This window comes from Podarcis melisellensis (genome assembly GCF_964234715.1).
Source record: "Podarcis melisellensis genome assembly, chromosome: 5".
Classification (NCBI taxonomy): Eukaryota; Metazoa; Chordata; class Lepidosauria; order Squamata; family Lacertidae; genus Podarcis; species Podarcis melisellensis.
Window position 1 is genome coordinate 79,193,480 of NC_138537.1, and position 26,259 is coordinate 79,219,738.

The 26,259-nt window shown below is 46.1% G+C and overlaps 1 protein-coding gene and 1 long non-coding RNA gene across 2 annotated transcripts; both read left to right on the forward strand.

The window, feature by feature from the left end:
* Positions 1–68: 68 nt before the first annotated feature.
* MAT1A (methionine adenosyltransferase 1A) lies at positions 69–24,482 on the forward strand. The gene is made up of 10 exons (XM_081913760.1): positions 69–442; positions 10,122–10,199; positions 11,442–11,564; positions 16,087–16,199; positions 16,567–16,710; positions 17,185–17,403; positions 18,348–18,530; positions 20,134–20,267; positions 22,638–23,736; positions 23,791–24,482. The coding sequence occupies exons 1-9, from the start codon at positions 343–345 to the stop codon at positions 22,738–22,740; spliced, it is 1,197 nt and encodes a 398-aa protein (XP_081769886.1). The 5' UTR covers positions 69–342; the 3' UTR covers positions 22,741–23,736; positions 23,791–24,482.
* LOC309371228 lies at positions 18,537–20,127 on the forward strand. The gene is made up of 3 exons (XR_014168942.1): positions 18,537–19,015; positions 19,262–19,723; positions 19,774–20,127. It is a non-coding gene; the product is annotated as an uncharacterized lncRNA (long non-coding RNA).
* Positions 24,483–26,259: the final 1,777 nt, after the last annotated feature.

The following is a 26,259-nucleotide window of genomic DNA, read 5'->3' on the forward strand; positions in this document are numbered from 1 at the left end:
CCTGCGAGGAAATGGGCTCTCCCGATCTCCTCACATGATCGCCGAGGCACTTTCGCTTTTCCATATATTGGAGGCGGGCGGAGTGACAGCTTTAGCCAGGGGGAGACCCGCCGTTTCCGTCGCGTGTGCGTCTCCGGCGCGCCCTCGGGGAGCCTGCGCTTTACGCACGGGGAGGTGTAATCCGAAGCCGCCGGTTTAAATAAAGCGCAGCCTTGCTGCCTTTTTCCAAGGGAGAGGTTGCCAACGTCAGATCTCTTGCGCTGCTCTTTTCCGAGGAGATTTCTTCTTCTTCCCTACGCAGAGGAAAGCGTTAACAGGAAGGAGGGAGAAAAGAGAGCAAAAATGATGAATGGGACGCTGGATAGCCTGTGCGACCACACACTGAATGAAGACGAAGGGACGTTCATGTTTACATCGGAATCGGTAGGGGAAGGACACCCAGGTAAGGACTTGGCGCCAGGGATTGCAGCTCGTTTTGAAAGGTTGCCTGTAGTATTTTATTTTTTTTAGCGCGCGGGGGCGGGGAGGCATACCGCGTGCGTGTGTCTATAAAGCACATTTAACGTATCTCTCCCTCACCCCCCAAAATCTGGGAACTGTAGTTCACGCCGAGCTACAGTTCTTAGCACCCGCAACAAACTACTATTCCCAGCGTTCTGTGGGGCGGAGGAAGTGCTTTAAACGTGCTTTAAATTGATGGTATGCACGCAGCCGAAGTTTTGGGCTTCTTTTCACCTGCTGTTGACTCATGTGAGAGGTAAAAGCAGCCTCTCCGGGGATGCCATTGCAGACCCTGATTCATTCCCCAGGGGGCATAGCTTCGAAAACCACTGCTAGCCACTGCAGTTCTTTCTGTATTGCGATTTGACCGCGCACCTTTCAGAACAATCGCATCAGGAATGTCCATGCCACAGCTTTGATAGCGCCAGATCTGGCACTGATGGACACGATCCAGCCAAAGTTGCATGCTTCTAAAGGCTCGCTAGTGTTAATGGCACGCAGTGTATTCTGTGCAGTTTTCTAGGATGCAAATCCTGGCGAGTTCTGCCAAGCCTACTTCCAAGTAAAGGGACATAGGACTGCAGCCAGTTTGAAATAAATGGGATTTAAAATACTGAACGTCTGCGTCTGTTGCAGTGAGATGCCCAGAGAACAAGAGCTGGGTGTGCACACACTTAAAAAAAATTGTTAAGATAGTGTATTTTATTAGGTCTGTTCCTCTTGGTTCGTGTGTACATATTTTGGAGTTATGCAGAAGAGCTCGTAAGCCAAATTATTCACCCTCCCAGTTAAAACTTCTGTGTAACTATTAAAAATAAATAGATCTGTATGTTCCTACACCGACAGAACTTGGTCCCTTTAGCTGGGGGCTGCATTAATCTGATATTTCATTGGACCTTGTGGAATTCTCCCACATGCTTGCTATATCATTAAACTGTAAATCATTCCCCATAGCAGCTGGGCATGATGGTAGGACATATTATCCGGCCTCCTCCTCTCTATACACAAAGCGACCGGTTCCTCACACCTCTTTCTTAATTATTGTAAAAGCAAGGCAAATTGAAACTTTTTTTAAAAGAAAAGGGAATAGACATTATCTATGCCAACATTCCAGCTCAAGTTTGTTTTATTTGGCAAGTCTGAGACTTGCGACGTGCTTGCAGCAAATACAAACAGATAAATGATCTTTTGGACAAGGCCGGTGTATGTGTGTGCATGCATGCGCGCGCATTAGAGCTGTTTGAGGTACTCAGATGTGTATTTGGCACTGTATATCTTTCAGCATGATTCAGGTCTTTCCTTCTGATTATGTAACAGTCAGCGGAATTAAAACAAAACAGAAGAACTCGTTTAGTTATTAGCATCAGTTGGATGGGGGAGAGGTCGCAGCAGAGTTTGCTCCCCCTCTCGATGCATTAATTTGATATCTTGTGCCAACTTCTTATCTGGCACGTAACAACCTCTGGCGACTGCGGGAGAATTCTGCCACTCCACAACACCGAGGAGACATTTTTTGTCCAGTTAATGGGGCTGCCAGCACCTTAGGCTTCCATCAGTTTTTTTCTTAAGTGGCAGTGATGCCAAGACGCTGGCTGATCCTGTTTCTTACATTATATTTATAGACACTAAGAATGACATTTGAACTTTTACGTTAAGGGAGGGGAACCTGTAGCCCTTCAGTTCCCCATCATCCCTAACTGCTGGCCATACTGACTAGAAAACTTGACAAAGGTTTCTGTGGTATCAGTGGTCTCAGATTTGTGAAGGTCCATTCACACATGTAAGTCAATAAGTGATGGCTATGAAATGTATGAACCAACCAACCTTGAGTCTTCTATTTGTAAGGCCAGGTTTTTGTTCCCTTTTGCCAGAGTGCACTGGTCTGTTTTGAGATCCAGTTCCCTCTCTAGAATCCGCAAGCTGTCTTTCTCTGCTTAATGGTACGTCCAACCCTTGAACTCTCAAATTAAAGCATGTTTAGATAGGGAAGTTAAACATATGCCCAGTTCTCTCCCACTGAAATAAACAGGATTATTTAAAGTTTACTGTTTAGGATGAGTTGTTTTTTAAAAAAGAAGAAGCTTTGTCTAGATTCTTGGAGGCTTCCAAGATTGTCGGTGGATCTTCTGATAACTGGAGTTCAATGGGATTATTTGGCCGCCTGGTCACACCCCCCTTTCAGATCCTGAGTGATGTGTGCATGAAAGACTGTAATGCTCTAGGGAGAACATTGATGCTCCAGAAAGCCAAAGAAGGTATAATTTGGCTGCAAGAGTAGGTTTAAGACAGGGTTTCCCAAACCTGGGTCTCCAACTGTTGCTGGACTACAACTCCCATCATCCCTAGCTAGCAGGACCAATGGTTGGGGATGATGGGAATTATAGTCCAACAACAGCTGGGTAACACTGGTTTGGGATATGCAATAGCTACAAGTTTATTTTATATTTGTATGCTGCTTTTCCCAACAACAAAGCTGAGCTCTGTGTGACTCACAACAATAACACATCATAAAAAGAAGCAAACCACAGTTCCATCAATATAATCAAATAAAATAACACGGGATAGTTTGTTATGTGTCTGGTGTCCCCCACATACACAAATTCCCCTGTACAGTCTATGTGTCTGGATAGCCACAGTTTTGCAAGGTCCATGACTACCCTCCTTTAACCTGTCACACATGTCTCCTGTATCTGGGCCAGCTAGTACACCTCAGAGGGCAGGATTTGGCTCTGGGGCCTCCTGTCACTGATCCGTGGTGTGTGTGAGTCAAGTAGAGTTGTGCAAAATCTACAGTGTTTTCCTTAACGAGAAATGAGCAGACAGCAGTCAACAGAAGGAATGTGCAATTGTATACTTTTCCTCTAGTGGTTATCAGCCTTCCTTAAGGGAGGGGAGGGTTGATAGTGAGCGACCAGGTGAATGATGCAAACCAAAGACTTGCATCCCACTGGATAGTCCAGTTTCTCCTGGGTAAGACTGAAAAAATGTCTACCACTTGCTTCTCCCAGATATATGAACTGACCCATTCTGCAAGCAAACCAGATCAAAGTTCCTAGAAGTGAAGACATGCCTTTGTTGGGGGTGGGGAGGAATACATTTAGGTTGTCTGTGCAATTGGGGAACAATATTATATAGTGAAAAAGCGAAACTGGATGAAACAAACTGCAACCCAGCAAAGCGTGAGCCACAATTAAGACTGCAGTTCTTAAATGCATGTCTGGGATTAAGTCCAACTGAACTCAGGGACTTCTGAGAAGACATGCTTAGGAATGTGCTGTTAAATCCTCTTGATTAATTACTTGCTAAATTGTGGCCTAGTCTTTCCATATCACTTTCCTCAGGTAAGTAAGTATGTTTTACCCACACTTGGGACCAGGGTACAGCTTCGTTACGCAAAATTTCACAGCTGTCAGATGAGGTAAATAATCACCCAGGTTTGGGGTTTTAGTTATTGCAACAGATTTCTGAGAAGTGCAGTGTCAGCCTTGGAAGGCCCTTTTGTAGCAGTGTATCGCATGTGTCCCAGTGACGCAACATCAGAGAAAAGCACACAGCAAGTTTGGACAAACATGGCAGCTAGGACAAATGACTAGTCAGTGTCATCTCACTTGGCTCTAACAATATCAGGTTGTCACATAAAAAGAAATTTAAAAAAATCGGGTGCTGTTAATGTTTCAATGTAAACACACCGCCCCTCCTTCCAGAGTTTAACGTCTGTTTGAATTTCATCCAAAATATTCCAAGTTTCCTTTCCTAATCTAGAACAAAAACACGATGCCATGCATTTCAGTCCATTTAACCGAAACTGTAGAATAGTTGCCATGACAAATGTTATGAACTGATCATCGTGAAATACAGTGGCAGAATGAGAAAACGGTTGCCGCAAACACACACTTAGAATAAGAATGGCTTTGCTGACCTCCCCTACGGTAGGAAAGGGAGAGAGATGCCAGGTGGGTTTCTATAGGGATGGACTTCCATTCTCTGGGGCCACCACCGAGAAGGTGGCTTCCCTTGTCCTGAAGGAGTTGAGTAAGGAGAAGAACAAAGAACAAGACCCTTCCTCATGATTTAAGGATGGAACAGTTCAACACAGTGATGTTGTCTACTGTCGGGGATCTCAGAATTGCTTTTAAGGGGGGAGGGTCAAGGGGGTCCAGTATTAAAGATGGATCTTTTGAAAAGGCACAGTTCTTAAGTATTACAAAATAGCAGAGAAACTAAACGTTCTCTCAACCTCAACTCGGTCTCCCCCTCTCCATGCTATTGATCACCGTCTCTCTCCACACCTAAACTCTTTTCCCAAGATACAGCTAGTATGGCACTGCAGGGTCCTGAAATTGCACCCCTCCCTGTCTATTATCAATTAGCCTTGGTGATATCAGCTGGGTTTTTTGTCTTTTGTTTGGTTTCTTTTGGCCATCCCTGGAGATGGGGTGGCTTGCCCTCCCAGCCAATCAGAGGTTGGCCTCTAACCCCTCCTCCTCTTCCCCCACCCCACTTGGCAGCCATTCCAGAATCCCTGCCTACCGTACAAACACTGGTTAATCATTAATCCTGTGAGGAAGTGGTACATGGCTTTGGGAAGTTCATTATCGCCATGGACCCGTTTAGAAGCTGAAAGGCCGAGCATTCATGTCCATCCAAATAAAGCCTGATGCAATCATCACTCAGATCGCTTCTAGATTAAGTGGGCCAATGTGATGGAAGCTCACTTAGACGTAAGGTTGCCAACTGGCCAGGAAGAGCAACTGCAAAACCAGCTTGGTTTGTTCCTGTGCCTTTAGCGGAGCTTAGGCATAACCCACACATGGACTTCTTCATGGCATGGAGCTGAACATGATCACCTCTTTAGCTGATGCAGATCTCATTGCTGTTAAAGGCAAAGTTGACAGGGCCAGTTTGTAAGCTGACTACCCTAGTTGAACTCGGGCTGAGGAAAGCAGAGTTCAGAGCCAAATTGGGCTTTTTAAAATTAACATTAAAAGCAGCTGCTAGCGAATTGAAGGAGGATGTGGATATAGTCTAGCATCTTGTAGGGGGAGTGATTTTTAACCAGGAAAGGAATTTACTCCTCTCCCCATATCCCCTATCCTAGTCAGCCGTCCATTGCTGAATTCAAGAAGTTTTAAAAGGGAAGTAAAAGGGCTGAAGGTCTAATCACAGTTCTCCCGGATCCCAAGTGCTTTGGTCTTTAGCCAAAAGCACACTGGGTGCCCTCTGCTACGTGCGTCACTTTCTCCCTAATCTACTTGTAGGGATTTTAGGTTAAAATAGGGTTGTCCCCCACTATTTGGGGTGAGGACAGTCAGGATACTGGCATGAAAAGGGGGAAGGAGAAGTATTTCAGATTTACCGCTGCGGGAAACATCTAAGGGTTCAAGCTGTAAGCAGCGCTTGCTTTGAACACTTCACATTGATATTACTCTTATTTTTAATTCTTATTAACTGTCCCTCAACAAAAGTTATCAGGGAACGGGACAACTGATAATAAAAACTTCGGCAATAAAACTACAAAATAACCACAATCATAATATGCACGGTGTATAATCCCAAAACAATACACAGTGTTTGTTTACCCTCATGCGCTGAATGGAACGGATGTTTTTTCCATAGGTGATGAAAAATGATGTCAACAAGCATCAATAAGCATATATTCAACAGGAGGGAGCCATGATTGATAAAGCCCCACCTCAAGTCGCCATGGCACATACTTTGGTTAAGGAAATGCACTGCCAGTTGGGCCTTTTCCTTAGATATTGGAGCATGGCCGGCACATACCAGGAGGGGAACTTCACCATGCATACCTGAACAGCAAAAAGTAATAGCTGGACCGGCCAGAAGGCTCACATGCATTACAAAAGCGTTCTTGCCACACTGATGTTAACCAGACATGGGCACAAAATGTCTGAAAGGCTATGTAAAGTGCAGTCCTAAACCACGTCTGCTCAGAAACAACTCCTGTTTAATTCACTGGGGCTTCCTCCCAGATAGGCAGGGTTAAGATCACAGCCTTTGTCTTTCTGTACAGAACTGATCCGAGAAACACACCCAAAGAGTTTTAGCTACACCACCAAGGACTTTGATGCCACTGATGGGGCAGAGACTCCTTGTACCTACCCCTCTGCCAGCTTGCCTGCCAGCCTGCTTCAGGGACGCGGACTTATAAAAAATATTGGGGGGGCCCGGGAAAGCTCATGAATAATAAATAAGCTCATGAATATGCAAATAAAGTGGCGCCGCCTCCTCGTGAGCGAATAGGGGAGAGCGTGCTGCGCCTATTAATCAGCTCCAAAGGAAATTGGGTGGAGCTTTTGCTCGGGAGGGAGGGCAGGAGGCATGCAGCCCGCCCCTCCCTGTGCATTTTGGGCTGGGGGAGGGGCGGCGATGGCGCTCTGCTGGAGGGGCGCCGGAGATTATGGGGGGGGCGGAGCCCCCCCAAACGAATTTTTGAGGGGGCTCGGGCCCCCTCAAGCCCCATGGAGTCGGCGCCTATGGCCTGCTTGCCCACACACTGCTGAGTGTCTCTTTTTCAACATGATCCAATCTGGCTTTTTTCTGATGCACATGGATTTGCTGTTATCAAAATATCAAATTCCGCTTCTGTCCCCCCCCCCCCCCGGCAAGTCTAGAGCTTCTTCTCCAGTGGAAGTTTACACCCTACCTTCTAGCTAGCTTCCTTTCTGGTCCCCTTAGCAGGTCTGTTGATTTTGTAGATCAGGCATGTCCAGCAGGTTGATCGCGACCCACTGGTCGATCGTGGGGTACCTCGGTTTACGAACAGCCCTGTTTACGAACTATTCGGTTTACAAACTCCGCAAAACCGGAAGTACTGTCCAGGTTTGCGAACTTTACCTCAGTCTACAAACAGAAACCAAACAGTGGAAGGGCACTGGCGGCAGGAGGCCTCATTAGGGAAAGTGCGCCTCGGTTTAAGAATGGATTCGGTATAAGAACTGACTTCAGGAACGGATTAAGTTTGTAAACTGAGGTACCACTGTATTCTTGTGTTTTTATATTGTAAACCACTCTGTGATCCTCAGATGAATGACAGTATAGAAATTTAATTAATTAACAATGATAATAAAAATATTAAAGGAGCATTGTGTTAGCCCAGGTTAATTCAGATATTGTCATGTTTAGAATTAATCAGTCCAGTAGCAAGCAGCATGCTCGTACTGTGATCCAAGCTGGGGTATCACGCAGTAAGTGTTCCCTGTTTCCAGCTATGAAGTCAGGATTCTGAGAAGTTGCTAGTCAGTTAATATTGGCCAACCCTCTCATGTAACACCCTCTACAATATGTTGATGAATATCTGGTGTCCCAGGTTGGCGACAGAGCAGAAAGAGGAGGCACTTCTCTCTCTTTTTTTTTATCTATGCTTTTCATATTCATACATTTCACTAATTTTACAATCATTTTTACATTTCAAAGCTTGACTTCCTTTCACCATCTTTCTGCAGTTCCTTAAGTTTATTTTTAATATCTTCTGCATTTCCAGATTAACTTAATTGCTAATTTATTCATCTACTTTAAAGATATAAAACTGCAGGTTATTACAATAATCCTGCCAATGTTCTTACCTGTTTACATTTTTTCTGCAAATATTCCATAAACCATTTCCACTGTTGTTGTATAGTCGTGTCCGAGTCTTCGTGACCCCATGGACCAGAGCACGCCAGGCACTCCTGTCTTCCACTACCTCCCGCAGTTTGGTCAGACTCATGTTTGTAGCTTCAAGAACAGTGTCCAACCATCTTGTCCTCTGTCGTCCCCTTCTCCTTGTGCCCTCAATCTTTCCCAACATCAGGGTCTTTTCCAGGGAGTCTTCTCTTCTCATGAGGTGGCCAGAGTATTGGAGTCTCAGCTTCAGGATCTGTCTTTCCAGTGAGCACTCAGGGCTGATTTCCTTAAGAATGGATAGGTTTGATCTTCTTGCAGTCCGTGGGACTCTCAAGAGTCTCCTCCAGCACCATAATTCAAAAGCATCAATTCTTCGGCGATCAGCCTTCTTTATGGTCCAGCTCTCACTTCCATACATCACTACTGGGAAAACCATGGCTTTTACTATACGGACCTTTGTTGGCAAGGTCAACAACCATTTCCATACTTTTATAAAAAGTTTGTTATCTTGGTTTCTTATTCTTCCGGTAACTTTCACCATTTCTGCATATTCCATAAGCTTTTGTATCCATTCTTCCTTTGCTTGGACTTCTGCTTCTTTCCACTTTGGGGCAAGTAACATTCTTGCTGCTGTAGCATACATGAATAAGTTTCTATACAGTTTACATAGTTCTATCCCTATAATTCCCCCCCCCCCCCGAAAAAGGCTTCTGGTTTTTTTGTGTTTTTGTTTGCGTGTTTTTAATTACAAATGTTAGTTTAAACATCCTTTTCAATTCATTATATAACATTACTGGGAAAGATGGGGCACTTCTTGAGCCTTTGTGACTAGCAGTTGTTTTAAAAAACTTTAAAATCTTATATGTGTGAAGGTCTTGCTTTATACCAAGCCAGACCACTGGCAGAGGCTCTCCAGAGAACCAGGCAGAGGTCCTTCCTAGGCCTCCCTGGAGATTGAGCATGGGACCGTTCGTATGCGCTCCACCGCTAATCTATGGGCCCTTCCCAGAGTCGAAAGACTGACGTTGTTTAAGCCTTAAAAGCTGCACGTAGCCCAGCTGCAAGACAAATGCTCCACTCACCAAGCTTGGCTGCCCACCAACACAGTGGATGTCTTCCCGTTTAGGGTCCAGGGAAATGGAGCAGAAGACCTGTTGGCCTCTTTTTCTGAGAGGCAAGGGGCCGGCTTTCTCGAGCCACATTTCCTTCTGCTTTGCTGGGCTGAGGTTCCTGAGACTTCTTGGTGCAACCTCAGAAACAGGTCCTTTAGGGTAAGTGAGCTCTGCGCCAAGAATGGGGAATCTGGCCCTCTAGATGTTCTTGGACTCCAACTGCCACCAGCCCCAGGCAACATGACCCAACGGTCAGGGAGTTCGAGTCCAGCAACACCTGGAAGACCAGAGGTTTCCCATCCCTGCTCACTTTACTCTTCCCCTGCAAACTTCAGATGACTTCCCACTGTGAATTGGGAGGACTAGAGGATCTCAGTCTGGGATGGTGGTGGCGGAATTCATTTGAGACTTGCTCTGCCGGCAGCTGTGGGCTTAGCAGTATCTGATCTTCGCAGGCATATTCCCTCTGTATCTTGTTTCATTTTTGTCTCGGCCGCACTGGTCTGGTCACCGGTGGAACTGAATTCTACTCCAATCTGTCTTTGTTCCTTCAAAGCCTAAGAGCTGGGACAATCTCATGGGCAGGGTAGCTCGTCTCAATATTATGAAAAGATGCAAAATGAGAATTGGGTTGTTCACCATCTCTGTATGCTCTATAACAGGCCTATGATTAGTAGCTTTTGGGGGGCAAATTGTAGCACACAGCGTGGCTTTTTAATGGATTCAATTTGTTGAATTTTTCTTAGTTGGGGCAGGCAACATGCATATGATAGAGCCATAAAATGCAGAGTATCTAAACAAAACTTTCCGCTTGTCAATCCCATGTGTCGAAAGTAGCACATGTTTCTGGTTTCTTCTCTCAATTGCCCAACTGATCTCTTTCAGATAAGATATGTGATCAGATCAGCGATGCCGTGCTCGATGCCCACCTGAGGCAAGATCCGAACGCCAAGGTTGCTTGTGGTAAGAGACCGTGTCTGAAATGATGGCTGCTCTGCACTTACCAGCCTAACATAATTGTGATAGGTGGCGTGGAGAACCCATATATTGCAAGGACCACTAGCAGAAGTGTCAAAAGCAGGGGGGAGGTTTTGTGTTGCCCCTCCAAACTGTTTCCCAGATTGTATCTGGCTTGCTGTTCTCACAACAGAACTCAAGGGATGCCTGCAAAATCCACACCCTGCAGTGTGACAAAGATGGAACCCAGGAACTGGCAACCATGCATATAAAAATTGATCTCTACAAAGAAATCATTTTGGGGTGGGGCCAGAAAATGAGGTTCCTCACACCCAATTTTGCTTTCATTTCTACCCCTATGACTTTTAAGTTCTCACTTTGGTTTTTGTTGTTTAAATTATGCCAATAAAGGCTGAATGATGAACAATGAGGTTCTCACTTGAGAGGCTTTGTCTACCCCCTTGGGTAAATAGAAAGTTTGGGGAGCGTATCTGTTGCTTTGTTTTTTGCTGGGTGATACTGGTCTAATTACTATTGAATGAGTTGTACAGTGGTACCTTGGTTGTTGAACGCAATCCATTCCGGAAGACCGTTTGACTTCCAAAATGTTTGACAACCGAGGCACAAAGGGCAGTTAGCTAAGTCAGTGGGGAAAATTGAAAAACACACAGCGGAAGCTGTTCGACTTCTGAGGCGCGTTTGAAAACGGAAGCACTTACTTCCAGGTTTTCGGCGTCCAAAAACCAAAATGTTTGGCTTCTGAGATGCTCGAAAACCGAGGTACCACTGTATCCCTATCTGCCTTCGGTCCCTGGAACAATCTCATGAGAGGGGCAAGTCACTGCAGTATGATGAGCAGGTGCAAAATGGGAAGCAAGTTATTCTCAGTGTGTATACAGTTGTACCTTGGTTCTCGAACGGAATCTGTTCTGGAAGTCCGTTCGACTTCTGAAAACGTTCAAAAACCAAGGTGCAGCTTCTAATTGGCTGCAGGAGCTTACTGCACTCAATCAGAAGCCACATTGGACGTTCATCTTCCCAAAAATGTCCACAAACCGGAACACTCACTTCTGGGTTTGCGGCGTTTGGGAGCCAAAATTTTCGAGTTGCAAGGTGTTTGAGAACCAAGGTAAGACTGTATACACACTAGATAGTGATAGGTACCCAAGAGTACATAACATGCTTACTGTAAATGAATATTCGAGCCAACCTAACAGAGTTTCCCACTTGTTTTTCCTTCCCCCGTAGAGAGTGTGTGCAAAACAGGGATGGTGCTGCTCTGCGGGGAGATCACATCCAGAGCGGTGGTGGATTACCAGCAGATTGTCCGAGACACAATTATGAACATAGGCTATGATGATTCAGCTAAAGGTTGGTGATAAAACAATGGAATGATGCTGGGTCACTGCTCAGCCAAAAGGCTGTAGAACTAGTCCCTCTCTGCTTGCCTGCTTAGCCAGGACAAGGAAGAGACTGATGCAATTGGTGCTGTGGATTGCTTAGCTGCCACCAGGAGACAAGTTCCCAGCTCCTTTAATAAGGAACAGGAAAAACTATTTACTGGGAGGTTAAAGGTTATCTCAGGGTTGAAGTCGTGGGTGTCCTTTGCACTGGGCCACTTTGTAGCATTCCTGCTATTCATGGCATACTTGACTTCCTGAGCCCACAAAGCTATCAGGCCTTAAACAGGCTTTAAGACTTTTTACTGAGGCCAAGATTATATTTTTACATCAACTCATGTGGTGCAATTCATCAGGAGGTGTGCAGCTGGCAATGTTATTCTCAGTTTTTACCTGTTGCCTAAATATAGCTGATGTGGAGGATTGCCATAGTTTACTTGGAAGTGAGTTCCATGTGCGAAGTGTGAACACTTAAAGGTTATTATGCAGGGGAGGGGGAGAAATAAACGCACAGTTGGCATTTTGGGTGCCAACCACACATTTAACATTGTATGTCATTTTGCCCATGGCTTGTTCCCAGTGCATCAGAATGCATGCATGGAAACAAAGCAAAGATGAAACAATGTACAGTTGTACCTTGGGTTACATACACTTCAGGTTACAGATTCCGCTAACCCAGAAATATTACCTCAGGTTAAGAACTTTGCTTCAGGATGAGAACAGAAATCGTGCAGCGGCGGCGCAGCGGCAGCAGGAAGCCGCATTAGCTAAAGTGGTGCTTCAGGTTAAGAACAGTTTCAGGTTAAGAACAGACCTCCAGAAAGAGTTAAGTTCTTAACCTGGGGTACCACTGTAAATCTGAAATGAACAGGGCACCAATAGAGCAGCAAAGCCCAGAATACACAGGCACCTACAGGAAAGTGCCTTAAGCCCCAAATGTGGACCTCTGTGTTTGTTTGTTTTGAGCATGGGGGTATGTTTGAACTAGTCATTACCCTGGATTGAGCTGGCAGGGTTCACACCCAGAAATTATTTATTATAGTAATTCATTTAAACCACTAGCATCTCTGTTTTATATGGTCAGTTTGGTGCTTTGGTCACATGCAAGAGAGTAGCTTCTTAAGGAAACAAATGAGACTCCCACTGAAATTGAAGTGGGAAGGATGAAATACTGCATGAGTAAGGCATTAATTTATTTATTCCAGTTATTTCCCACCCTTTTCTTGCAGGAGCTCAGGGTGGCATACAAGGTTCTCCCTCTCCTCCTTTAATCCCCATAGCAACTTTGTGGAGTAGATTAGGCCGAGAGGCAGCGACTGGCCCAAGGTCACCCAGCAAGATTTGGAGTCGTGGGAATTTAAACTGTGGTCTCCCAGATATCAGTCCAACACTCTAACCACTAAACCCCACTGGCTGGGATAGCTCAGTTAGTAGAGGATGAGACTCTTAATTTCAGGGTCGTGGGTTTGAATCCCACATTGGACAAAAGATTCCCTGCATTGCAGGGGGTTGGACTAAATGACTCTTGGTGCTGGAGGAGACTCTTGAGAGTCCGATGGACTGCAAGAAGATCAAACCTCTCCATTCTTAAGGAAATCAGCCCTGAGTGCTCACTGGAAGGACAGTTCGTGAAGCTGAGGCTCCAATACTTTGGCCACCTCATGAGGAAAAGACCCTGATGCTGGGAAAGATGGAGGACACAAGGAGAAGGGGACAACAGAGGACCAGATGGTTGGACAGTGTTCTCGAAGCTACCAGCATGAGTTTGACCAAACTGCGGGAGGCAGTGGAAGACAGGAGTGCATGGGGTCACAAAGAGTCGGACACGACTAAATGACTAAACAACAACTCTTCAATTCTGTGATTTAGGAAGAGCTTGCTTCCCTGGGATGTTGGCTGCAATGTACAAATCGGCAGCAGTATCCCTTACAGGGTGTGCGCGGAATGATGGGCCTCCCAGGCAGAAGATCTGCTTGTGAGCATTCCCCACAGATGCTGCCAATCAGCTGCCTTGGAAAGGCTTCATTCCCCAAGCAGCTGGCCGGGGCATCTCTCTGCCTCATGAAGGGGTGCAGTAGTGTGGCTGGGGACATGGCTGAGTTTCAAGTGTCCAAAGGGGACGTGTTGTAGCCAGATCTTCTCTTGACTGAAGAACCCAGGCCTGTCAGCTCATCTGGCACGCTGGGTTGCTTACTCATGGACAGCTCTGCTGCCATTCTGCATGCCAGGAACGCAGACGCTCAGTTTCTCATTCCTGGAAAAGAATGCATGGGCACACATTAAACCTTAGTAGCCCTGCGCTTAGTAAAAGAACATTTATCTTAAGAGGAAAAACTATACCTTGTAGGGGGACAGTTGATGAGAAAGCAGCTAAGAAAAAGGGAAACTTGACCGTTTGTTCCCCGGCTGGAGTTTCAGAACAAATTGGGGAGGGGGCTGCCCTTTTGTACAGTGGTACCTCGGGTTAAGTACTTAATTCGTTCCGGAGGTCCGTACTTAACCTGAAACTGTTCTTAACCTGAAGCACCACTTTAGCTAATGGGGCCTCCTGCTGCCGCCGCGCTACTGGAGCCCGATTTCTGTTCTTATCCTGAAGCAAAGTTTTTAACCTGAAGCACTATTTCTGGGTTAGCAGAGTCTGTAACCTGAAGCGTATGTAACCTGAAGCATATGTAACCCGAGGTACCACTGTACTTCGTAAAATATCCTTGCCGCACCCGTTGGTATCATTTTTGAAACGCTGCTCTCTTTGGTCCCACTAATGAAGGGAAAGCAAGCTTCAGAGTTTTTAACAGCACTGCAGGTCGCTCTAATGATAAAAACATCCAACATTTTAATATATGAAGAGGGTTTCTGCAATCTGCATGGCTGCTCTCATGTAGCAGAACTTGCTCCTTAAGGATCAAATTATCTCTTATCCAGGGGATTTGTGATTGATTCCCCATGTTGTTGTTTTTTAAAAAAGCTGATACCCAAAGAAGGCTGCTGTTTAGTTTTGAGCTGATGAGATGGGGAGAAGAAGCCGCCCAGGACCAACGATGTGACAGTATAAGACAGCATCCTACATTGGTCGGTGTTAAGCGCCACCCCCACAACTTCTACTGCTCTTAATGAGTTGGCAGTTCCCCAAGGCTGAATTTTGGGGTGTGGTTCTTTTGCTTTTTGTTTAAAGCCAGGAGAGCAATTGTGAAGGTCCCATGAAATTTGTAGCAGAGATTTGGCCTCATTGTACTCTGCAAGAGCGAAATGAGATGTGATGGGGGCATCATATTTCTGCCGCACCCACAAGTGGACCTTAGGGGCCTAAATCTTTTACAGCCAATTGGCTGTGCCGGTGAGAGGACCAGAACTCTCTCTGCTGTCTTCCCTCACCTCTCTCCTCAGACCCTAGTCTCCAGTATATGCTGTCTGCAGTACTACATAAAATGACTCTGATGTTTTTGATCCAGCTCAGTCTTAGAGATCTCAAGGCATGGAACTTTGATGATTCTCCTTGGCTGGGTAATCCCCCAATTAGCGAACCTATTAAACAACCTCTCTGCGTTTGGCAAACCTAGCGGATGGACTATGCCGAGATGGCAAAACTGACTGGAAAACTCAGAAACCAAGAGGATAAAAACTTTATAAAAGAATGAGGGAAATGTATAAGTTACTTAAAGGTAAAGGACCCCTGACCATTAGGTCCAGTCGTGAATGACTCTGGGGTTGTGGCGCTCATCTCGCTTTACTGGCTGAGGAAGCCGGTGTTTGTCCGCAGACAGCTTCTGGGTCATGTGGCCAGAATGACTAAGCCACTTCTGGCAAACCAGAGCAGTGCACGGAAATACCATTTACCTTCCCACCAGAGCAGTACCTATTTATCTACTTGCACTTTGATGTGCTTTTGAACTGCTAGGTTGGCAGGAGCAGGGACCGAGCAACGGGAGCTCACCCCGTCGTGGGGATTTGAACTGTCGACCTTCCGACCAGCAAGCCCTAGGCTCTGTGGTTTAAACCACAGCGCCACTCGCGTCCCTTATAAGTTATTTAGGAGACCACTGTAAGCAGATGGAAACAAAAGCAGGGTTTTGATTTCACTTGTAGTGTAAAAATTAACATGGATAATATGGTTTGATATAAAAATTGGATTAGGGATGAATATGCAGTAGTATAGATATTTAAAACAAGACCCCATGAAGGGGATGGGGGAAGTCCTGAGATTTGGAGATATTTTCCTTATTCTTTGTTTATTTGTACTTTGTATTTGTAAAACCAATAAAAACTTTTTTTTAAAAAAATGGAATGAAATACCACCATTTTTAACACTGCTCCTTCTGAACATTCTTTAGTCTTCCCTTCCTGGAAGGCCACACCCTCCGTAGAACTAGAACCTGTCAGCCCTGCTGGGGAAGGATGTTTGCAACCTAGTAAAAACATTTCCAGCGGTCCTGTGGGACATGACTTTGAAGGATGGAAAAGAAAGGCAATTCACGTCTTCCATTTCTCTTCCGCAGGCTTTGACTACAAGACTTGTAACGTTCTTGTTGCATTGGAGCAACAGTCGCCCGATATTGCCCAGGGCGTGCATCTGCACAGGTCGGAAGAAGAGGTTGGCGCTGGGGACCAGGTAATCATTGCGAGAACATAAAAAAATAATAATCCATCTTTATATCCGCCAGAAGTATTAATCTTGGTGAAAAGAGCCAGTAAGCAGCTGGGGGTTGATTTGCACCTTGCACCAGGATTATGAAAGAGAACATGTAAAATGCTTCCTCAGGACTCCCTACCACTTGAGGGAATACAAAATAGCATTTATAAAAATGAAACACTAAAGGGAGGAGCTGTATCAAGGAGGAAAGAGGAAGCTGATTCTAGAATGAAAAGGGAGAAAGAATCTTGTGAAGTGAATTCTAAAGATGTTAATACATGAAAAGTAGTCCTTGTTGTTGTCTTCTTTTTGCTGATGGAAAATAATGGCTCCTTTCCCACTGCAGGGCCTGATGTTTGGCTATGCCACCGACGAAACGGAAGAATGTATGCCCCTGACCATCATGCTTGCTCACAAACTGAATGCCAAAATGGCCGAGCTGAGGCGCAACGGGGTCCTCCCTTGGCTTAGGCCGGACTCCAAAACCCAGGTACTTTCATAGGTTTAGGCCAGATTATTTCTCTTCTGCTCATAACTAGGGCCTATCCATTTGACCATTCTTTGGCATCGGGAGGCCTGTGCATGTTATGCTTTTGGAAGTGATTCTTGCTCTTCTGTGAGAACCATGGGTTGGAGGAACGCGAGATCTGTAAATGGAATGAAGTTCCCTCCTTTACCCAGCAGACTTCTCTAAAAGCCTCTCTGGCGGACTTGGGGACCCTCTTGAATGGTATGGGCTGGGCTATGGGGGTGCTGCTGTGGGAAGAGGATGTTGTCCCCCAATGGGCAGAGACCCCTTGGTGCAAGCAGAGTTGTCCATTTTTTTTGTAGGGAAGCCATTCAGAGTTGGGCCAAGCCCCAAATGGGGGCACAGTTGTTGTTTTGGGGTTGGTTTGCCAGTTTTGGGGTGTGCTTTTTCTCTCGCCACCACCCTACAGTTGACAATTGCTTCCTTTGCTCCCAGATCACAGTTCAGTACGTCCAGAAAGATGGCGTCGTCATCCCAGTGCGTGTCCATACTATTGTCATCTCAGTGCAGCACGACGAGAGCATCTCTCTGGATGCCATGCGCAAGGCCCTCCAGGAACATGTCATCAAGACTGTGGTTCCACCCAGATATTTAGATGACAATACAGTCTACCATCTTCAGCCCAGTGGCCGGTTTGTTATTGGAGGACCGCAGGTAAGTAGGTGTTCACTAATATGTGGGTAGATATGAGGAAATCTATTATTGCTCCTCTTAGGTTCTTCTGAAATGCATGTTTATGTTATGACTGGTACTTTCCCCCCCCAAATCAAATCGGGAGGCATACCCTCAAAAGGTACATGCCCAAAAGAAAACAAATATAATTTTCCCTCCATCACAGTGGTTTTCAAGCTTTCTAATCTCAGAGTACCGTTTCGCATTGTCTTAGCCATTGAGAAAAACTTGCATGTCTGCCATGGGACCCTTGTGTGTTGCGGAGAATTCTGAGGGTGCTTTTAAGGATAAATATACAGCGTAAACCTGCAATTATTTTATATCATTTATTTTCACATATATTTACTTAGGGCTACACATAGTTCCTCCTGCCAACCTAGCAGTTCGAAAGCACGTCAAAGTGCAAGTAGATAAATAGGTACCGCGGGAAGGTAAAGGGCGTTTCCGTGTGCTGCTCTGGTTCGCCAGAATCGGCTTAGTCATGCTGGCCACATGACCCAGAAGCTGTATGCCGGTTCCCTCGGCCAGTAAAGTGAGATGAGCGCCGCAACCTCAGAGTCGGCCACAACTGGACCTAATGGTCAGGGGTTCCTTTGCCTAGTTCACCGTAGTAGGCAGGAGCTTAAGTCCTAAGATGAAGTGTTTCTCAAACTTGGGTTCCCCTGCTGTTGTTGAACTATAACTCCCATCATCCCTAGCTAGCAGGACCAGTGGTCAAGGATGATGGGAATTGTTGTCCAACAACAGCTGGGGACCCGAGTTTGAGAAACACAGGGCTAAAGAGAGGAAATATGTGGCAGTTTTCTGGGACATCTTCTTCCGAGGCTTCTTGATAGGTTGTTGTTGTTGTTTTCCATTTTGTAGCATTTGCCGCTTTTCCATCTCATTAAGATTTAGAAGTGACGCTTGCCATTGCAATATTGCAGGGGGACGCTGGAGTTACTGGACGGAAGATCATTGTGGATACTTATGGCGGATGGGGAGCCCATGGGGGTGGGGCTTTTTCGGGCAAAGACTACACAAAGGTGGATCGGTCAGCAGCATACGCAGCCCGGTGGGTTGCCAAATCCTTGGTGAAAGCTGGGCTTTGCCGCCGTGTCTTGGTCCAGGTAAGTTCTGGTTTTGTCCTCTTCCGCCCTTTTCTCACCTAGCAGCCGTCAGTGGAAATGAAGTGTTGTGGCAGATTCGTGGCTGCCTGCTGCTGAAGCCATCAGCATTTCCTCCTCCTCCTCCTCCTCCTCCATTCCTCCTGCTGCAGGGTCTGAAGTACAATCTGCACTGTATCACGGTGAAACGTTATCAGGCAGAGGGCGGAAGCAAAGTGTGTGGCTGCTGTTTCTGGGGGTAGTTGTAGCCCTGCAACAGCTACTTCCTGCTTGAGAGACGTGGCTTCCTGTGGGGAACTGCTATATTAAGGATATCAGTGAGGCAGTTGTTTCTGATAGGTTCAGTATATAAGAATTGGCTGTATGCAGAGGCAGGTTGGTAGCCCCTCTAGCCCTCTACTTACCTGAATTCCTTTTCTTACCTGAATTCTTTTAAGCACAGAGAATGTAACAGTTATCTTAGCAGTCTTTGAAACAATTCTACAGTGGTACCTTGGGATGCGAACGGGATCCATTCCGGAGCCCTGTTCGCATCCCGAAGCGAACGTAACCCGTGTCTGCGGGTCACGTTTTGGCACTTCTGCGCATGTGTGTGATGTCTTTTTGACGGTCTGTGCATGCGCACACAGCGAAACCCGGAAGTAACATGCTCTTTTACTTTCGGGTCGCGGCTGAGCACAACCCAAATTTGCCTAACCCGAAGCGTATTCATCCCGAGAAATGACTGTATAGAGAAGTTCAGCACTGCATTCTTGAGGTTCAGCTCCCCTCCAATTTGAGTCTCCAGCTCTTGCTGGACTACAACTCCCATCTTCCCTAGTTAGGAGAACTAGTGCTCAGGGATGATGGGAGTTGTAGTCCAACAATAGCCGGGGACCCAGGTTGGAGAAACGCCGTTTAGAGTCTGGACTTAATGGAACGTAGGAAGTTGCCTTACACCAAGTCAAGCAATTAGTCCGTCTAGCTTAGTAGCACCTACACTGATTGGCAGTGACTCTCGGGGAATTTCAGGTAGGAATCTTTCCCAGCCCTACCAAGAGATGCTGGTGATTGAACCCAGGAGCCTCTGCCTGTTTAGCAGAGGCTCTGCTGTTGACTTGTAGCCTTTCTTCCAGTGCCCTTAGGGTGGGCTTGCTCTGGGCTTAATGCTCTCACAGGCAATCCACTCATCAGATGGTTCACTGCTCTACAGTGTGGTCCTGCTGCATTTCTCCACCAAAGCCCTTCTGTCACAGCACCACTGGAGGCCCTGCTTTGCTTCAGCTTTTAAAACCAGACGCAAGCGCCCTGCACACCAGTGTTTCTCAAACATGGCTCCTCGGCTGTTGTTGTTTTACTACGGCAGCTCCCATTATCCTTAGCTAGCAGGACCAGGGGTCTGGGATGATGGGGGTTGTAGTCCACCAACAGCTGGGGTCCAACAGCCGGGAAACACTGCTCTACACAACTGATGCAGTTTTATGTTTTATATGCGTAAGTCTGTCACCACCAAATGTTGTGCCTTCGCAGGAATGGATTTCTCCAAACAAGTCTTCGCCCATTTCTTCAGCCCACAATTGCCACATACACATAAAGAGGTCTAATTGTTGTTTCTATTCATCCATAGGTTGCCTATGCCATTGGTGTGGCTGAGCCACTCTCCATCTCACTGTTCACGTATGGTACCTCCACAAAGCCCGAACAAGAGCTGCTAAACATTGTACACCAGAATTTCGACCTCCGGCCAGGCGCTATCGTGAAGTAAGCACTTTTACGAGGGGCTTTCCCTGTCGAAGGAACAAATTTACTGCAGCCCCCCGCCACACTGAAGATATAAAGCAACCAGAAGTATTGAATATTGAATTTCAAACGCTGAGAAAGCAAAATACAGTGGTGCCCCGCAAGACGAATGCCTCGCAAGACGGAAAACCCGCTAGACGAAAGGGTTTTCCGTTTTGGAGGTGCTTCGCAAAACGAATTTCCTATGGGCTTGCTTCGCAAGACGAAAATGTCTTGCGAGTTCCTGCGGGTTTTTTTCCTCCCTCCCCTTTTTCCCAAGCCGCTAAGCCGCTTAACAGCTGATCCGCTAAGCCGCTTAACAGCTGATCCGCTAAGCCGCTTAACAGCTGATCCGCTAAGCCGCTTAACAGCTGATCCGCTAAGCCGCTTATCAGCTGATCCGCTAAGCCGCTTATCAGCTGATCTGCTAAGCCCGCTAAGCCGCTAATAGCACTAATCCGCTAAGCCGCTAATGGGCTTGCTTCGCAAGACGAAAAAACCGCAAGACGAAGAGACTCGCGGAACGGATTCTTTTCGTCTTGCGAGGCACCACTGTAGCAAATGCAGTTTCTCAGGTGTATCAGCTTTCTTCACTCTGGTGCTTCCAACTAAATCCTGTTCCAGGATAGTGCAACATTCCAGTGGAGATCTCGTTCTCCTTATTTATGAGGGTTCCGCTGCTGCTCTTAATGGGCTCAGAGTTGCACACCCAAAGAACAGCAGCAAGACAACAAATGAGTTATGCAGTCCAAGGCAGTATCATAACATTTTAAGCAGTCATGGCTTCTCCAAAGCACCTTGGTAGCTGTAGTTCGCTAAGGATGCTGGGAGTTGTTACTTGCAGCGCTACAATTCCCGGAGTTCCCTGGGAGCAGGGCTTGACTGAGAATTTTTTATTTTATTTATATATGGCCATCATCACAAGATCTCCGGGCGGTTCATGGGATGAACTGTAGTTCTGGGAGGAGAACAGGGGTCTCCTTGCAACTCAGAGCACCCTTAACAAACTACAGTTCCCAAGATTCCTTGGGGGAAGCCGTGGCTGTTTAAAGTGGTATGATACCTGCTTTAAATGTATGATGCAAATGGGACCTTAGATTTGCTGCCTGGGAAGGCTCTAGGTCCATGTTTCCCAAGCTTGGGTCTCCAGCTGCTCTTGCACTACAATTCCCATCATCCCCTGACCACTGGTCCTGCTGGCTAGGGATGATGGGAGTTGTAGTCCAAAAACAGCTGGAGACCCAAGTTTGGGAAGCACTGTTCTAGGCTCTTTCTTCTTTGAAAGGTCTGCTGCAGGTTGTACAGTTCTTCCAGCCAGGAAAGGGAGACCTGGCTTCAGATGTTAGAGAATCCCAGTATTGCCATTGCTGACTGGCAGGGCTTTCAGGTGCTTCAGGCAGGAGTCCTTCTCATCCCTAGCTGGAGATGCAGGGAATTGAACATAAGGCATGTTGTCTACCACTCGGCTACTGTCATAGACTGGCTGGATGTAGAGGAGTGAAAGTAGGCACCATCTGCGGAGCCCTCAAGGGAAGAAGGCTCAGAGTCCAGGGATTGGTGATGGGTAGTCAGAGGGGAGAGACTGGGAGGAGGTGTCAGAAGCTGAAGAGGTAACAGGGCTTAGTGCGCTGAGTCTGCCTGGCGAAGAGGCATGGATGTCTCCTCCTCCTGCTGTGACAAGCTCCCCTCCCTGCTGGTCTCCCAGGACCAGGAGGGGTGTGAAGTGGGAGGAGCAAAGGCAGGCATGCCAGCACAGTCTCAGATTGCTTGGGAAAGAACTTAAGATAGGCGTGGGAAGGCAGGGACCTTCAGTCTCAGCAGCTGTTTCACAGGGGCAAGACTTACTAGAGATGAGTTGCTGTGCTTATTAGGCCTGGACACTCCTGTGCGGATCCTGGTTTTTCTAGACTTTACTCCACTTACTTTGTGTGATTTGCTGCTGGCCCGCTCCTGTCAGCCACGGCCCCTCTTTACAGAGGCCCAGTTCCTTCAACAAAGCCAGAATGGGCCATGAAGTGAATGACACTAGGTGTATCTAGGATACATAACAGAAAATAAACAGATGCTAATGTAACCAGAGAGAAAGGGGGGAACTCTCTCTGTGTGTGTGTGTGAACAGGCACACACACATTTACGCCATATCCATGGCAGCTGCTCTGCCCAACACATATGTGGCCAGTAGCTCACTAAATAGGCATCCTAGGCTTTTAAAACAGCTGTTATTTGCAGCTGCTATTACCTATTACGCGTCTCTGGTATTTTGGGCAGCCTCTGTTCCATGCGGGGAAAATTAGCGCGCCCATTACCCAGCTGTACTTAATGACTTCTTCTTTCTCTCTTTGAATAAACCAGGGATCTGGATTTGAAGAAGCCCATCTATCAGAGGACCGCCTGTTACGGCCACTTTGGGAGAAGCGAATTCTCTTGGGAAGTACCTAAGAAACTGGCCTTTTAACGAGCTTAAGGGGAGAGGACTCTATTATGAAAGGTGCTTCCACTGACCATCCTCGAAAATGGGAAAAAGTTGTTTTCATGGAAATCGACGCTGTTTGTACTCTCGACATCTCACCACACGCACATACAAAAGATGTTTCCTATTGCTGCTATTTTTGTTTCGTTCCGCTTAGAAAAGGCGCAACATAGGACTTCGACCCACAATCAAAATGATGGAATACCAGCCTTCAGCCCAACCTCTCTGTTCTTCTGTTCAAATGGGAAGAAAAGATTCCCTCAGGTTCCATAAGCTTCCTTACTACAACTGGACAATTAGAAATTATGGGGTCTAATTTCCTTTCTGCAAATATTTGGTACTGCAAATATTCCCTGGACTCTTGGTGTGGAAGAGGATTTTGGGGCCTATATTCGACACATATTACCCAAAAGGTTTCTGTCAGCTTTTCTTTCACCTTTCTGCTATTCTCTTTCTTCTTCTTCTTCGTTTTTAAAAAAGGAAACTCTTTTCTCTTTTATAACAGTCTTGTGACAAAACATTTTAGATGGGTACATGGCCAATGCTGTTTATCTATGAGCTTACATATTGGTAAAGTTGCCTCAGCCCATTCTAGGCAGGGCTGTTTTATATACAAAATGTTAGACTATTGCTTACAAGCCACACCCCTCACCCCATTGGCTGAGCTGCTGTGATTTCAGGGAATGCTTTAGCAGGTCAGGGGAGGAACATTCGGCTAAGATGGGATGCAAAAGCCAAGCGGGAAGGAGTTCCAGATGGGAGATGGCTGACCAAAATAAGGAATACTAGGTCAGCAAGCCTTTTTCAAAAACCCTCCAACTGCTAGAAGGATGTTATGAGGATTAAAGCAAGCCTTTAGCAGCAAGAGAGTACCCTAGACCAAAAAGGAAGAGGAACAGGGCCTGCTCCGTGTTGCGACGGGGAAGTGTCATCCTTCACTGTGGAGAGGTGTAAATGAAGACAAGAGTCATTGGCCAGGCAGTATGGCCAATAGGGGAATAGATTTGGGATCCTCTTCAGGCAGGAAATGCCTAGCGCTGAATGGAAGATCCTCTTCAGGCAGGAAATGTCTAGCGCTGAATGGAAGATGGGGTGGGACCTCAGTTGAGGAAGTGCAACAGATAAGCAAGAATGCTTTGGGTTTTAGAAAGCTACGTATTGAGTGAGGTGGGTGGGCAAGTGGTGGGGCTGAATTTAGCATTGATAAGAGCCAATCATCCAGGCTGGATGCCCATAGTTTTGCCTTTCATGGTGCCATTGAAATAAGGGGGTTCAGAAAGTGCAGTTCCCCCTGCATCTCAGCATTACCCAATTGTACCAGAATAGCCTTCTGGCCGGATTCTTGACAGAACAGCAGCCCTCTCTGGAATGGGATCTGGCACTTCTCATGCATCAGCAGTTCAGGATCTTAATCTCAGTATTTCACTGTGTAATGCATCATGTACACTGATGGTGCTATATAAAATTAATTATAACTGTAATTTAATAATAATTAATGGCTGGCACTTAACCCGATCTCAGCATCCTCATGTGCACGGTTTTCTAGAAATGCTGTTTTTTCAACATTGGAAAAAACTTGATATCCTATCTGTGCCTTTGTACAGGCCTCTCTTTACATCCAATTTGAGTTGTTCTCCCCCCCCCAATATATACACTTTCCCTCTCCCAAGCGATAGCCGCAACAATTTGTATGTCAAAATGAAATGCATTAAAGCGTTCTGCCCCTTGCCACTGTAGGCTTGAAGAACATTTGAGTGCAATAGCAGGCACTGGGTCATCATAGTTTGGATACGAAACAGGCAGACGGACTTAATCCTAATTTTTTCAAAGTGTTTTGAGAAGTTCTGAGGAGAAACTGCAACCCCAGTGGGGAGGCAATGGTTGAGACACCCACTAGATGGCATTGTAACCCATATTGGATGCATCACATTCTGCAGGACAACCCAGTTCAATGGTGGATTTTTTCCTCTTCATTATTGGCAATGTTAAGAAACACCAGCAGCTTAAAATGACAAGGCAGCAGGTTTTGCAAAAGGTGGATTCTTTAGTCTGTCAGCAATAGCAGAAGAATGAGCCTTAAGTAGAACGTTGCTTTTAAAGAAAAGAGAGAGGTTTTCCGCTGAGGTAAATTTATCACCATGCATCTCACTATTTTCCACACACCTCAACTGGCAGAAATCACTATTCTTTCCTAAAAGAAGGAAAAGCTTTAGTTTTCAGATCTGGCAACAAGATTTTGGAAAGCTTATTATTCGGGCCCCACAGGGCAACCCTCTTGTCAACAGAGTAAAAGGAAAGCACACCTTCAGGCTGCAGCTTGAAATTGGTTTCATTGTGATCTCTTCTCCTGGGGGAAATGTACGTTAGACCACAAAGGAGCAAGCAATCTCTTAAGCAAAATTGTTGGCACCCTCAGCAAGGCTTCGTTGAGGTGGGAGTTGAGGAAGCAGCCATGGCAATTATACAAACAAAAGCAGTTTTGTACTGGCAGGGTCCAGCCGACTCTCCACACCTTGGTTCTGTGCCCCTTTAGCCATCATTGCATGTCTCCACAAAGAATTGTAGTCAGGTGTTTGGTTCACTTAGCTCAGTACTGGGAATACTCCATTGCAAATCCCTAGTCCCTTCTTCCCATCCACAAGCCAATTTCCCGGTTCCCTAGAAGACAGTCTTAAGACTGCTATCCTCAGCCCACATACCTGGGAGCAACCTCCCCAAACACAGTGGGACTTTCTAGTAAACATTCATGGGACTACAACCCTGCTCACAGTATACTCCATTGTTTTCAGTAGGGTTTGCTTCTGAGTAGATAGGCCTTGTATTGCATTGCAGACCTCAAGATTCATTCTAGGAGGCTAGTGCTTGCATACATGCCAACGCATTCAAGAAGAGTTTGGATTTGATATCCCGCTTTATCACTACCCAAAGGAGTCTCAAAGCAGCTAACAATCTCCCTTCCTCCCCCACAACAAACACTCTGCGAGGTGAGTGGGGCTGAGAGACTTCAGAGATGTGTGACTGGCCCAAGGTCACCCAGCAGCTGCATGTGGAGGAGCCGAGACGCGAACCCGGTTCCCCAGATTACGAGTCCATCGCTCTTAACCACTACACCACACTGGCTCTCTATTTAAGACACATTTTTCTTTCATTTCTGCATATTTCCTTTCCAGCCACTTGTTGATCCAAATATAATCTTCCCTATACCCACGAGGATCGTCCTTCAGGAGAAAGCAAAACAAATGTTGAATTTGCAGAAGTGTTTCTACTTAATGCCTCTTCCGTGTTTTATGCAATGTGCTGAATGCAAGGGGATCAAGGGCTGGGGTGGTAAGAGAAAGAACTCGGGAGGAAATATCAAATAGCCGCTTTCCAGAACTGTGAAGTATCTTGATTCTGCCAAAGCTCAGCAACTCAAAAAAAAAAAAAAGATAAACACTGCAAACGTTTAGGCAGAATCTTGCTAGCATCACTGCTTGGTTTAAGAAATTATCACCTTGTTCTAAG

What these genes read in the sequence shown, in the direction of transcription:
- MAT1A (XM_081913760.1), top strand. Translation starts at nt 343, where the DNA reads ATGATGAATGGGACGCTGGATAGCCTGTGCGACCACACACTGAATGAA. An exon ending in GGCCGGACTCCAAAACCCAG is followed by an intron (nt 16,711 to 17,184) that starts GTACTTTCATAG and finishes CTTTGCTCCCAG; the next exon opens with ATCACAGTTCAGTACGTCCA. An exon ending in TTGTTATTGGAGGACCGCAG is followed by an intron (nt 17,404 to 18,347) that starts GTAAGTAGGTGT and finishes GCAATATTGCAG; the next exon opens with GGGGACGCTGGAGTTACTGG.